This window comes from Leptopilina boulardi, unplaced genomic scaffold (assembly GCF_019393585.1).
Source record: "Leptopilina boulardi isolate dan_hultmark-lab unplaced genomic scaffold, ZJU_Lbou_2.1 LbouV2_377, whole genome shotgun sequence".
Classification (NCBI taxonomy): Eukaryota; Metazoa; Arthropoda; class Insecta; order Hymenoptera; family Figitidae; genus Leptopilina; species Leptopilina boulardi.
In genome coordinates, this window is record NW_026137948.1 from 1,103,986 (window position 1) to 1,119,548 (window position 15,563).

At 27.6% G+C, this 15,563-nt stretch overlaps 2 protein-coding genes across 9 annotated transcripts in view; one reads left to right on the forward strand and one right to left on the reverse strand.

The window, feature by feature from the left end:
- Positions 1–15,563, reverse strand: part of LOC127287886 (pseudouridylate synthase 7 homolog) — a 757,063-nt gene that overhangs the window by 609,749 nt on the left and 131,751 nt on the right. The window lies entirely within an intron of this gene.
- Positions 1–15,563, forward strand: part of LOC127287884 (KN motif and ankyrin repeat domain-containing protein 2) — a 265,830-nt gene that overhangs the window by 104,657 nt on the left and 145,610 nt on the right. For all 7 annotated transcript variants that reach the window (XM_051315023.1, XM_051315028.1, XM_051315024.1 and 4 more), the window contains exon 2: positions 11,389–11,454. In XM_051315023.1, coding sequence (XP_051170980.1) covers positions 11,415–11,454 — 40 coding nt within the window. In that variant the 5' untranslated portion in view covers positions 11,389–11,414. The remainder of the gene's footprint in view (positions 1–11,388; positions 11,455–15,563) is intronic.

Below are 15,563 nucleotides of genomic sequence, written 5' to 3' on the forward strand. Positions count from 1 at the left end.
CGTGGAATCGACCATGTAATTATAATAGACTAAACAATTTTACAATTATTATACAAAAAGTATCAAAAATCAATTATTAATATTTATTTGTAAGTCTTATTTAGTGAGGTGAATATAATCATAATTGTAGGAAGTTTATTTATTTACATGTTTCAAATAAAATATTATTTTATTTGTATTCTAGAAAATTATACTAAATAATTTGCCGTATTTGAATTACCATTTTTTTTATTATTCAGACCTCGAAGTGTCTTCGGCATTAAAAATTACGTACTTTACGCACCGAAATTGAAAAAATTAGTGACCAATTTACGTATCAAAATTTCCAGTTTTTATTATTTAAAGTGTTGATTTTAAATCTACAAATGAAGTAATAGCTGTAGGTACTTTTTAGGTTCTAAAAAAATATTAAAATTATAAATTTTGAGTTAAACTTTCTTAAAAAAGTTATAATTTAAAACCTTTAAAATTATTTTTATTCAAATTTTTTCGTAATTATTTAACTCAACAATTTTCTATGATTTTTTAAAAAATAATTTTGTAAACAATTGTTTTTTATTATTGTTATTTTTACTTATTTTACATTACGAAATACCCTTTATTACAAGTTATTCAAAAATTTGAAAATTATTATTATCATTCAGAGATAAATAAAATTTTAGAAAACCCAATCAAAAAAGTTCTTTCGAATTTGACTAGAATGATTAGGCAGAGATTCACTATAATAATTCTATTAAACATCAAACAATTTTAAAAATTATTTGAATTAGAAAAATTTTCAAGAATTATTAAAAACTAAATATTTTGTTTCATTTTGCTTCCTCATAAGGAAGCTTTGCATTCGTGACGTTTTTCGATTTTTTAAAATTCGAATGTATGGACTCATTTTCATCTAGAAATAATATTTATGTAGTCCTGAGCAAATGTCCAGATGTGTGTGTGTCTATGTGTGTGTATGTCACAAAATATTGTGTACAAATTATCTCAGAAACGTTTTAACGGATTGTCCTGAAATTTTGTATGCTTATTGTAATCATTAATACCTAAAATCTGACACAAGGATTTCCGAATATATTCACACCATTTTATTTTTTACAATTTTTTCAAAATTAAAAAAAAAATTTTTTTTTTAATATTTTTTCTTTGTAAATTTAATTTTGTTTAGTAAAAAAACTTATTTCTTGCATTAAAACGAGTCGATTAGCCTATATAAAGTTCATATTTTACTGAAATCTATAGATTAAATCATTTTTTTAAATTTTTGAAAATAATCTTTTTTTGTATTTTTTGAAATAACTTTTTCTGATATAAAAATTTTAATTAATTCTTGTCAAAATTGTATTCCTGGCATAAAAACGAATCGATTGAGATATACAAAGTTTACATTTGACTAATATTTATAAAATTGATCGCTATTTTAGTTGTAATCCTTCTTTTAATCTTGAATATAAGTGTATCCCCAATGGGAAACTGCCACGAGTAACCATTGGCGTATTAATTGGCCCAATGATGGGAGCCAATGAAAAAACCATTGGCACCCAATAATGGACCATTATTGGTAAAGTCATGGGCTGTCCACGCCGATGCCAATGATTGGCAACCATCATTGGCAGATTATTGGCAACCAATAATTATCCAATATTAAAAATTTTAATAATAATCTCGATAATAATTTAAAAAATCAATAATTTAAAAATAAAATTTTTATTTTTATTATTTTTTAATAGTTATTATTATTATTATTTTATTTTTAATAATTAAATTAAAATAAAAAAATGGTCATCAAAGTATTAGTGAAACCATTTCTTCCAAAAAAGAGTTTGTCTCAAATCCAATTAATAGGAGAGACATCGGGTAGAAAAAAATTTCGACAAGAAAAAAATTTTCGATCACTGCTTATATACCAATCTAATGGCACCTCAACTGCGAGAAACAGTTATGATGTTCGCCCTCCCTGTGGCGTTGAGCGAACTAAAGTCTAGAGCTGAGCCATCAGCGCAGCGCGGGAACATTTAAAAAATTTGATTTTATTAGATATTTTATTTTATAATAATTAACGAATTATTAAGTATGACATTATGTTATTAATAATTATTAAAGACATTAATTATTTATTAAGTTAATTATTTGTCATATTTAAAATAAAATAAAATATCTAATAAAATCAAATTTTTCAAATGTTCCCGCGCTGGGCTGATGGCTCAGCTCTGGACTTTAGTCTCAAATCCAATTAATAGGAGAGACATCGGGTAGAAAAAAATTTCGACAAGAAAAAAATTTTCGATCACTGCTTATATACCAATCTAATGGCACCTCAACTGCGAGAAACAGTTATGATGTCCCTATTGAAAAAAAACACGTATAATTGTACGTATAATAATACGTATAATTATACGTATTATTATACGTATAATTATACGTATAATTATACGCATAATTATACGCATAATTATACGTATTATTATACGTATAATTATATGTATTATTATACGTACAATTATACGTATAATAAGACATACGAATTTGAAACAAGAATTATACGTATAATTATACGTATAATAATACGTATAATTAATTATACGTATAATAATACGTATAATTAATTATACGTATAATAATACGTATAATTATACGTATTATTATACGTATAATTATAATTCTATTAAAACTAGAATAATAGAATAGAATAGATTAATTAGTAGCAAAATTGCGCTGAAAATTTTTAGAAATTTTAAAATGCAAATTAAATTTCACGAAAAAAAATATCGTCGAATGTCAATTCAAGCAGTCACCCATCCAAGTACTAACCGCGTCCAACGTTGCTTAACTTCCGTGATCTGATGAGAACTTGTTCCCTCGCCTTGGTGTTTCCGCTATCTTGTCTTGATTAATAACTTTGTCGTATAAGTATTGTATCGCACCTAACCTCACTTTTAGTGATACTTATACGACAAAGTTATTAATCAAGACAAGACAGCGGAAACACCAAGGCGAAGGAACAAGTTCTCATCAGATCACAGAAGTTAAGCAACGTTGGACGCGGTTAGTACTTGGATGGGTGACTGCTTGAATTGACATTCGACGATATTTTTTTTCGTGAAATTTAATTTGCATTTTAAAATTTCTAAAAAATTTCAGCGCAATTTTGCTACTAATTAATCTATTCTATTCTATTATTCTATTTTTAATAGAATTATAATTATACGTATAATTAATTATACGTATAATTAATTATACGTATTATTATACGTATAATTATACGTATAATTCTTGTTTCAAATTCGTATGTCTTATTATACGTATAATTATACGTATAATAATACGTATAATTATACGTATAATAATACGTATAATTATACGTACAATTATACGTATAATTATACGTATTATTATACGTATAATTATACGTGTTTTTTTTCAATAGGGGTTCGCCCTCCCTGTGGCGTTGAGCAAACTAAAGTCCAGAGCTGAGCCATCAGCCCAGCGCGGGAACATTTGAAAAATTTGATTTTATTAGATATTTTATTTTATTTTAAATATGACAAATAATTAACTTAATAAATAATTAATGTCTTTAATAATTATTAATAACATAATGTCATACTTAATAAATCGTTAATTATTATAAAATAAAATATCTAATAAAATCAAATTTTTTAAATGTTCCCGCGCTGCGCTGATGGCTCAGCTCTAGACTTTAGTTCGCTCAACGCCACAGGGAGGGCGAACATCATAACTGTTTCTCGCAGTTGAGGTGCCATTAGATTGGTATATAAGCAGTGATCGAAAATTTTTTTCTTGTCGAAATTTTTTTCTACCCGATGTCTCTCCTATTAATTGGATTTGAGACAAACTCTTTTTTGGAAGAAATGGTTTCACTAATACTTTGATGACCATTTTTTTATTTTAATTTAATTATTAAAAATAAAATAATAATAATAATAACTATTAAAAAATAATAATAATAAAAATTTTATTTTTAAATTATTGATTTTTTAAATTATTATTAAAATTTTTAATATTGGATAATTATTGGTTGCCAATAATTTGCCAATGATGGTTGCCAATCATTGGCATCGGCGTGGACAGCCCATGACTTTACCAATAATGGTCCATTATTGGGTAGCATTATTGAAATTATATTGGCATCCCTGGCTCCCATTATTGGGCCATTAATACGCCAATGGTATTTTTCCCATTGGGTCATGATGAGGAAGCTAAATGGTCATAAAATGAACAGTTATTGCTTTATAATGTACATAAAACAATCCAAAATTAGAAAAAAGTCTCATATTTTACTACGAAGGTAAAAAAAGTTGATCTAATATACTTATTGAATATACCTACATGTGTATTAAAAAACGATGACATTTTTATTTTTAGTCAAAATTACGAAACGTTATTACTTTTGCTTCCTCGTAGAGGAAGCTATGTAGTCCTTAAAATTAAAAATTTTTTTTAAATGCATATCGATTTGGGTAAAGTTTGTTAGGCTTATTTATCACATTAATATCTCAAAATGGATAAAAGGATTTTAAAAAATACCCAGGTGTGAGTTGGCGGTCGGCCCCAAGTTGGGCCAACCATGTGCTCAGTCGGCAGCCAGAGGACGGGCCAACTAGCGAATTGATAACGTCAACCGACCTAGGGTCGACTTGGTTGGCCCAACTATGGGTACCCAAGTCGGGCCAACTGTGGCTGCCCTAGTTGGGCCAACTGTTGGAGACGACGGTCGACAGCCACAGTTGGGTCAACTTGGGCTGCCATAGTCGGGCCAACTGTGGCTGCCCTAGTTGTGCCGACTGTTGGGGACGACTGTCAAAGTTGGTCCAACTATGGCAAAGATTTTCGGCCCACCTATGGCAGCCAAAGGTCGGGCCAACTAGCGAATTGATAACGTCAACCGACCTACGGTCGACTCAGTTGGCCCAACTATGGCTGCCAAAGGTTGGCCGACCAAAAGTTTATTAGTCGGGCCAACTAGGGCTGCCCAGGTTGGGCCATCTGTGGCTGTCCAAGTCATGCCGACCATTATCCCCCACAGTCGGACCAACTATGGGAACCATGGTTGGCCCAACTAGGGCTGCCAACGTTGGCAGCCATAGTCGGGCCACCTTTGGGTGACAATATTTACCATGGTCGGCCCAACTAGGGCGGCCGACTCTCGTGCAGCCCTAGATGGGCCGACCAACCATCTCTGGCGGCCGACCGAAATTCGCATCCGGGTACTAAAAAAAAATTTTATCGTCTTTTTTTCAAAAATTCGTTTTCAATCAAAAAAATTTTTTTAACAACAAAATCTAAGGTGATATATAATAAAGTCTTATTCCTTATGTCAAGACGAATCGATTGGTATATATTATAAAGTATAAATTTGATTTAAATTTAGAAAATTAATGAAAATTAAAAAATCAAGAATTCACATTTTAGCTAACAAATTTTGTGTTTATTTAAGTTTAAGTTTATAGGGGAGAATGGGGAGTTGTGCATCGGGTTTTGATTTTTTGACTATTCTATTATATATTACTTTTAGTACATTTACGAACACAACTTTTAGCATAATCAATTAAGGTGTTAGTACCACATCTCAGTGACTTTTCTTAAACATTTTTTTATTACAAAATTTATTTTATTTACTTCAAACTTTTTATACCTAACAGAACGGATTTTAAATTTAAAAAAAAAAATTTATTTCTTATTTATTATGCAATAGTTTCTTTATGATGTCCACCAGTTTAAAAAATGTTGTTTTAGGAAAAAGCGAATTTACGAAAACATACCCTTTTTCAAGAAAATACCTCGTTACACGTCAGGATATATTATATGCATATATATATTCTTTTATATATAAATTTACCTACATTTTTATATTTATTATATTTTATATTTTATATTTATTTTTATATTTATTTATATGTATGTGTAGTTTTACATATATTTATATACATATGGGCGATTCTACGTGTGATTTACCTATGACCTTTTAAATTCGGCTAAATATATTTTTTTCTTATTCTTTGTAGTAAAAAAAGGTTTACATATTTTTTTATTTTTTTATATGTAAGTGCTCAAGTTTTTCAGTTATGAATTTTTAAAAATCTGATTTTTTCAAGTTTTTTTGAAATACACCTAATTTCTATGACATGTAACTCTAAAAGTATTGAATTTAGGAATTATGACCAAGATACAAAAAAGTTTCAGTTTTTCATCGACTTTCAAAATATGTAAACGAAAAAAAAAAATTTGAATTTGTTTATAAAAAACAGCGATTTTTTATAAACAAATTAATTTTTTTTAAATTTAGGCGCGATTTTTTTTATTTTTTTTTAATTTTTACACACATGAAAATAAGAAGAAAGAGCACTTATAAAAAAATAAAAAAATACGTTAACCTTTTTTTTCTACAAAGAATAAGAAAAAAATATATTTAGACGAATTTAAAAGGTCATAGGTAAATCTCACGTGGAATCGCCCATATATATGGGACGTTCCACGTCAAACGGAACAGAGCTCTAGCCAAAAATTGGCTTGATAAAAAAAATCGTTTAAGGTCTGAAAAAACTTGTACACTCTTGTACTTTCGAAAGCAGATGGGCGATTTCAGAAATTCAATATGGCGGCGCCTCTAGATGTGATATAAGTCATCAATGTCACGATTCGACAAATACAAACATGAATAAAATTTCCAAAATTAATTAAATTGAATCAAAAAATACACTTTTAAGCATTTTTGTGGTCGCTGAATACGAATCTGAAGTCAGATTTTAAAAATTCAAAATGGCGGATCCAAAATGGTGGTCGATTTTTGTTAAAACTAAATATTTTTTCTCAAAACTGGTTACTCGGGGGTTTTTGGGGTCGCTGAATGCGAATATGTTGTAAATAAAATAATAATAATAAAAAACTAAGCGCATATGAAAAATAAAAAAATAATATGTAAAATTAATGAGTAGTAAAGTGTTTGTAAGGACTTTTGATATTTAAATCTTTCTTTTACATAGGTAAAATCATAAAGCTCTAAAAAATATACACTGTTAGTTACAATGCTATCATTCATAAAAGGTTTCAAAGACACTTGGCTAAAAAATATACAAGTGCTCCTTTGTTTTAAAAATAAGCGACCTTTAAAACACCCGAATAACATATTTAATCAAAAAAATCTAATTTTATAATTAATTCATCCACACCGAAAACACCCAAATAACAAGTTTCGAAGAAAAAATTGAATTTTAACGAAAATCGACCACCATTTTGGATCGGCTATTTTGAATTTTTAAAATCAGACTTCAGATTCGTATTCAGCGACCCCAAAAACCCCCGAGTAACCAGTTTTTTAAAAAAATTGAGTTATAACAAAAATCGACCACCATTTTGGATCCGCCATTTTGAATTTTTAAAATCTGACTTCAGATTCGTATTCAGCGACCCCAAAAATGCTTAAAAGTGTATTTTTTGATTCAATTTAATTAATTTTGGAAATTTTATTCATGTTTGTATTTGTCGAATCGTGACATTGATGACTTATATCACATCTAGAGGTGCCGCCATATTGAATTTCTGAAATCGCCCATCTGCTTTCGAAAGTACAAGAGTGTACAAGTTTTTTCAGCCCTTAAACGATTTTTTTATCAAGCCAATTTTTGGCTAGAGCTCTGTTCCGTTTGACGTGGAACGTCCCATATATAAATATATATATAAAAGCACACATTGTGCGCGTGAAGATATATATCTACAAGAATTTGCAATTTTTTGAAAATCGATTATTTTAAAAAAAGATTTGGTACTAACCACTTAATCAAAATTCGAAACGAATATAGAAATTTTTCTTGTTTTTCAAAAATACTGGTTTTATGACTTTTCAAAAAACGTGGGGAGTTGTGCTGCACCGTTGAAAATTGAAGAATAATTATATGTTTTAGAATATTCTTTATGTAAATTATGAAATGTAAAAAGTAAGATAATTTACATAAAATAAAGTAATAGGTAGATAAGATTTTATATTTATTAATTTATTAATATTTTATCGTTACCATCTTAGCTTAGTGTAAATTTACTGTAAGCTTAGCTTGTAATATAGCTTACAATAACCTTACGAAATATGTTTACAGTGACCTTACTAAATAAGCTTGAAGTGGGCTTACCTTGTAAGATTACTGTAGGCTTACTGTGTAAGGTCACTGTATGTTAAGGCCTAAGCAGAATGACTCCGGTTACGAATACGAGTACGGGAAATATGACATAGAAAAGGACAGATATAGTTTCCGTCCTTTTTTGTCTCATGTTTTCCGTACAAAAAAATGCTGGCGCAGGTGATTTACAAAAATCTATCCTACCTATAGCTCCAATTTTTTTTACGGCTTATTCTACACAAGCATCCCGGCTGAAAAATTTGTACAAGAAAATGTACAAGAAGTACATGTTCATGAATGAACTTGTCCATGTTTAAGTAATGTTCTTGAACAAGTTCAGCATCCGGAATTGAGACAAGTTCTTGTATATCAGAACTTGTACTAGATCCTGGATAAGAAAATATACTTGTACAAGAAAATTTACATATTCCTGAACACATTCTTGTTCAGATTTTTTGTACAAGTACTTTTACATAAACACGTTTATATTCTTGTACAAGAACATTTATATAAAAAATGTTTTTGAAAAAAATTTGAAATTTTAATAAGTTATAATTATTAAGACTCTTCACTTATGCATGCTGAAAATTGTTGCGCAGCCTTTAAAGTTTTTGATTTTTAATTTAAAAACATAAATGAACATGTTCCACATCTGGTACAAGAAAATGTACATGAAACCTGCACATAAATATGAACGAGAACATGTATATTTTCTTGTCCAGGATCTTGTACAACAAGCTGAACTTGTTCAAAAACATTTCTTCAACATGTAAAAGTTCATTCATGAACATGTACAAGAACCTGTAAAGCATTTTTTATTAATAAACAACAAAATGGCGGACTTATAAGCAAAAAGATTAAAAAATTGTATCTTTTTTTATTGACAAAAAATTAAACAAGTTAAGTTCATTTCATGACCATTTAGCTTCCTCATCATGAAAAACACTTACCCAGGTGGAAAAGTTCCCGATAGTGACTACCGGTAGTCACTTCCGGTAATTTTTCCGGAAATTACAACCAAAATTTGTTACCGAAAAACTTAAGAATTTTTTTTTGGTTGCAATTCCCAAATAAACTACCAGTAGTGACTACCGGTAGTCACTACCGGGAACTTTTCCATCTGGGTATATATTATTAGTTTTACAAAAATTTCAATTTTTTGTTAAAAATAAAAGTACCGATCAATTTAATATAAATATATTGGTTAAATGTAAACTTTAAATGCATCAATCGATTTGTGTTGATGCCAGGAATATAACTCTGACAAAATTTATTAAAAATTTTCATGAAGAAAAAAGTTATTTCAAAAAATACGAAAAAAGATTTTTTAAAAAATTAAAAAATAATTTTATTTATAGATTTTAAGTAAAATATATGGGCGATTCCACGTGAGATTTACCTATGACCTTTTAAATTCGTCTAAATATATTTTTTCTTGTTCTTTTGTAGAAACAAAAGGTTTACGTATTTTTTTATTTTTTTATAAGTGCTCAAATTTTTGAGTTATGAATTTTTAAAAATCTGATTTTTTCCAGTTTTTTTGAAATACACCTAATTTCAATGACATGTAACTTTAAAAGCATTGAATTTAGGAATTATGATCAAGATACAAAAAAGTTTCAGTTTTTTATCGACTTTCAAAATATGTTAACGAAAAAAAAATTTTGAATTTGTTTATAAAAACAGCAATTTTTCATAAACAAATTAAATTTTTTTAAATTTAGGCGCGATTTTTTTTATTTTTTTTTAAATTTTTACACACATGAAAATAAAAAGAAAATTTTGTAATAAGTTTTGAAGTGGGCCTGATGATCCTTTTGTTTATATGATTTGTTTAAAAAAAAATTTTATTTTTTTTTCGATTTTTTTTATTTTTTAAAACGAAAAGTGTTTTTGACACTAGGATCTACTTGTAAACTTATAGAAAAACAAATTAAAATACATTTTATTTTGAAAAATAAAAAAAAACGAAAAAGAAGTGAAATTTTTTTTTAAAACAAATCATATAAACAAAAGGATCATTAGGCCCACTCCAAAACTTATTACAAAATTTTCTTTTTATTTTCATGTGTGTAAAAATTAAATAAAAATAAAAAAAACCGCGCCTAAATTTAAAAAAATTTAATTTGTTTATGAAAAATCGCTGTTTTTTATAAACAAATTCAAAAAAATTTTTTTCATTAACATATTTTGAAAGTCGATAAAAAACTGAAACTTTTTTGTATCTTAATCATAATTTCTAAATTTAATACTTTTAGAGTTACATGTCATTGAAATTAGGTGTATTTCAAAAAAAATTGAAAAAATAAGATTTTTAAAAATTCATAATTCGAAAATTTGAGCACTTATAAAAAAATAAAAAATATACGTAAACCTTTTTTTCTGCAAAGAATAAGAAAAAAATATATTTAGACGAATTTAACAGGTCATAGGTAAATCTCACGTGGAATCCCCCATATACTTTATATAAGTTAATCAATTCGTTTCAATACGAGAAATCAGTTCCTTGGAAAAAAATTAAATTTACAGTGTAAAAAATTTTTTGGTTAAAAAACGTATTTTCGAATTTTTGAAAAAAATTATGTGGATATTTTTGTAAATCCTTGTGTCTGATTTTGGATATTGATAACTGCAATAAGCCTAAAAAATTTTAGGACAATCCATCAAAGCGTGTTCGAGATAATTGTAGAGATAATTTGTACACAAGATTTTGTGACATACTTACATATACACACAAACATACATTTGGACATTTGTTTCAAACTTTAAATATATGGATTCTAGAAAAAAAGCCCATATAACCAATTTTTAAAAAAGCGAAAAGCGGCACGAATAGAAAGCTTCCTCGGGAGAAGAGGAAGCAAAATAAAAGTTATCATTAATTCTAGTAGGGATCAGAGCCATGCTTGTGTAGAATAAGCTGTAAAAAATTGGAGTAATCGGTCGGATTGATTGTTGTAAATCACCTGCGCCAGCAGCCTACTTCTTTTTTTTGTTATATTAAATATAAATAACAAAATCTAGTTAAAAATAATCGATTATAATTTTTTTCAACACTTCATAATAAGAATAAAACGATGTAAAGAGATTTGGTGTGATTATATTTTATTTTATAATAAAAAAAATCCTGAAATAAGCTCTTAAAAATGGCGTAAACACCAGAATAATCTCTTAATTACATTATGAATACAGTCTTCTACTATTTATGTTCTTTTAGTTTAATTAACAATATCAATTAGTTCCATTTTTATTGTTTCAGGTCTGAGACTAATAACCTTCTAAAATATGGCTTTGTATGTTTCTTCTACACAAAATTCAAGCAATGGTAAGATAATTTTACCAACTCAATAACATTGTTAAAAATTTTTATGAAAATAGTGAAAAACTTTAATCAAAACAATTTACAAATTACATGTAACCTAAAAATGTTACATTTAGTACAAAGATAAGAATTTTTAAAGTGGTCCCGTAATAATGTTTTGGGTTAGAAAAAAGTGATACATATGTGTTTTAATAGTCCATGATGTCTGTGGAAAAATTAATATATTATTAAATTATAATTTTCAAATGTTGTTTTAATAAGAATGTTTCCAGTTTACATATTATTATTATTGGTTAAGACTCCGTCAGAAATATCACGATTTGCAAGGGGTCTTTGAATTGTCTATAATTTTGTAAAACTGTAGTATTGGATATAAGAAATGGAAGTCCCAAAGGATTTTTGAAAATAATCAAAATTGTAAATGTTACGCCTTATTGAAATTTTTGACAATTATTTTTTAAACATTAATATTTCTGAAACAAACAATTGGATCTCAATAAAATTTTAATTGTTCAAAAAAACATATCTTTTCGAAGTGTTATATAGCTTAAAAAAATTTGAAATTTGATCCAAAAAAAGTCGAAATTTTTTTTAATCGTTGTTATACTTGAACGGGGCCGATTTTTGAGTTTCTTGTAAACAAGTAAAATATTGCTTATAATTTCACCTTTATTTTGTGCAACTTAAATTGGACTAAAATCATTATAAAAATATGCATCAAAAAACAATAAATTCAGCTAAAATGTTTATAAGTTTTTATTATACATAATAATAATAATATGTAAACTCAAATTTGAAACATTCTTTTTAAAACAACATTTGAAAATTATAATTTAATAATAAAATTAATTTTTCCACAGACTTTGTAGAATAGAATACCTACATTAGAGTTCTAGCGGAACGTAGCGCGGCGCCTGTCACTCACTACGTACTACATGCGTCATGCGCACTGTCAAAAATGTTTAAATAAACCAATTGTCGAATGCGTGATATTTTTTTTCTCGACGGAATATTATTCAGAAGGGTTTTAAGTATATGAAGCTATATTTCATTTTGAAATTCGATTGTTTTCATGGTTTTTTACTATTTGTTTATAAATAAACAATTTTTTTTGCAATAAAAATCAATATTTATGCACCAAATAAAACTATGGTTCAAGACAAGAAGAATGCCGTTTAGATTATTAAAATCGATCAATAAATTTCTTTGAAATTAATTTTTTTAAAAAAAGGGTCAAAAATATTAAATTGTTAATAACAACAACAAAATTTTTTTTTTGCAAAATCGTTTTAGGGGGTGATTGTGCATATAAAATACTATAAGAAAAATAACATTTCAACATAAAATAAATTTTTTCAGGTTTAGGTGTCACGTTTCAGAAATTCTTACTCTATAAATAAAAAGTAAAATTTGTTTAATCTTTAAACAAATTATATTTTTAATTGTTAATTTTATTATTATTAGGTATTATTTATTATTTAACTTCAACATTTATCAACAACTTTGTTCCAATCATTAAGAGGGGATCCCACTTTAAGAGGCCTGAAAATAGCGCTTTTTTGAGAATTTTTTTAAGAAGGAAAAAAAAACTTAGACCTTCGGGATTTTTGGGATGTTTTTTTTATAAATATTTGAAGTATTTGTAAAAAGTTTTTGACAAATAATATTAAAAAATAGACAAGATAAAATTAATTGTGTACGATGGTGCACATATTGACTTTAAAAACGGTGGGCGCGGTGGAGACTGCAATTCTTGTTTAAATCATAAAATCAAAGAAAATTTTTAAAGTTTACATATATAGTTTCTATTAACTGAAAAAAGTCCAAAGAAATGGTGAAATTTGAATGTTTTGAGAGATAAAAACAAAAAAATCATTGTTTTTAAAAAAATAATGACTTTAACTGGTTCTCAAAATTGTAAAAAATGTTCTTTTCGACATTTTTATTAGTTAACATAGAAGAGGGATAAATACTGAGAAAACAAGCCATCATTCATTAAAATCGGTCAAGGCGTTTTCCGTCAAGCATGCCCACCAGTTTGTAAGAATCAGAAAAAGTGAAATTATAGAGAAAACGTGCTTCAAAGTTTAAGGTTCAATAAGTATAAGTCTTACCGTAGATGGTTATACGTAGTGGTCTTACCACAGGCTAAGAGGTCTTACCTCGGAAGTAGTTTGACTTCAAGCCACGTATATGTGACCGGGTCTGAGAAAACGGTGTTATCGACCAAAAAATCAATTTTTTTATGATGGTTTCTTATAGTTTTAGGTCCTAAAAATACAATGCAACTAGTCTCGAATGTTAAAAAATTTTTTTTGCATTTGTTTAAACAAATTAAAAAAAAAATTTTTTTAGTAAAATTCTGGTAATTAAAATATAAGTAATTCTAAGATAAAAATCACTCTTGGTATTTTTGTTTAAGATAAAAATTTATAAATTTTTCAAAATTAACGAAAAATTCGACCTAAATCCTCGAAGATGATCTCCAGATATACCCGTTATCGGCGACCTGGTTGTCTAAGTGTTAAGGATATTTTCTTAAACCTCAAATATGAATGCAAAAACCATTTAAAAAATTCGAGCTAAATTCTCGGCGATGATCCTAAAGTGTACCCATCAACGGCAAACTGGTTCTGTAGGTAAAAAATAGGACATTAGCAAGTCGTTTAAATTAAATTTTAAAATTTCATATTTTTACTTTTGCAAAACAAATTCACAGAAAATTAAAAGGCATTAAAATAAGCTGCAACGCTTATTATTTCAATCCAATTTTGCTTATTTTAATCCATTTTGGTATTAAAATAAGCAAAATTGGATTAAAATAATAAGCGTTGCAGCTTATTTTAATACCTTATAATTTTTTGTGTTGTTTATAACAATAACACTGATGTTCAAAAAATTATTTAACCATAAAAATCGTGTTCAGCATAAAAAATACATAAGGAACACTTATCTAGGTCCTTTGAAAGATAAAATGTTTCAAGAAATCTATTTTAATTAGTAGTAAAACTTTAAACTCGCTTTTCTCGAAAAGTTGATTTTGGTCGATAGCAGTTTTCTCAGACCCGGTCACATATGCGAAAGTAGTTTTACTACAGTCGAAGACATTTTACTTCCAAAGCAGTTTTACTGAGTAAAGCGATATTACTACGTGCGTTTCCCTTTAAGAAATTACCATGCTACAACTACCGTAATAATATTCTCAACGATATTCGTTTTAATTGGTATTGTAACTTAAGGGGTTACACAACTTTGAAATTTAAAAAAGACCAGAAAATTTTTTTTTGATGAACTCTTTCAGTCTCATAATTAGGACACTTGATAAATAGCTACAAAAGGTACTGCACCTATGGTTTTCAGGGTCGCTGATTACGAATCTGTAATCAGTTTTAAAAAATTCAAAATGTCGGATTTAATATTGCGGACGATGAAATCAAAACAAATCACTATATACTGTTTACGGTCGCTGATTTTGAACTTGAAGTTAGTAACATCTTTCATGCAAATTTGTTTGATTTTTGATTTCATCGTCAGCCATTTTCGATCCGCCAATTTTTAATTTTTTAAAACTGATTCTAGATTCGTAATCAGCGACCTCAAAAAACCCTGATTAACGATTTTCAAGTAAATTGGATTGATATTTTGTTTCCTCGTGGAGGAAGCTTTGTAGTCCTTTCTTTATAAAAAATTTCAAAGTGGAGAGCCAAATTTTTTTCTATATAGAAACATTTTACATGAGATCCTGATCAATTGTCCGGATGTATGTTGTTACATCCCGACCACTTCAAAATAATTTTTCACATAATTATGGATATATATATTATATGTATATATGTGCATATATATATATACACATAATATACATAATAATTAGACTTATAGATAACTATTATTATAATGTAATTAATATATAGTATTTAAAATTAATTATCTCATAAAAGAAAAGTATATAGATATGTATATGATGTATGTATGTATGTGTGTGTATACATCTTTTAAAGAAATGATCTACATGCGTTGTTCAATATTATCAACCATAATTAGCATTGCTCTTCTTCACTGCAGTCGATGCGTTATCAACCCGTATGATAATTGATCAACTTAGAATTAAT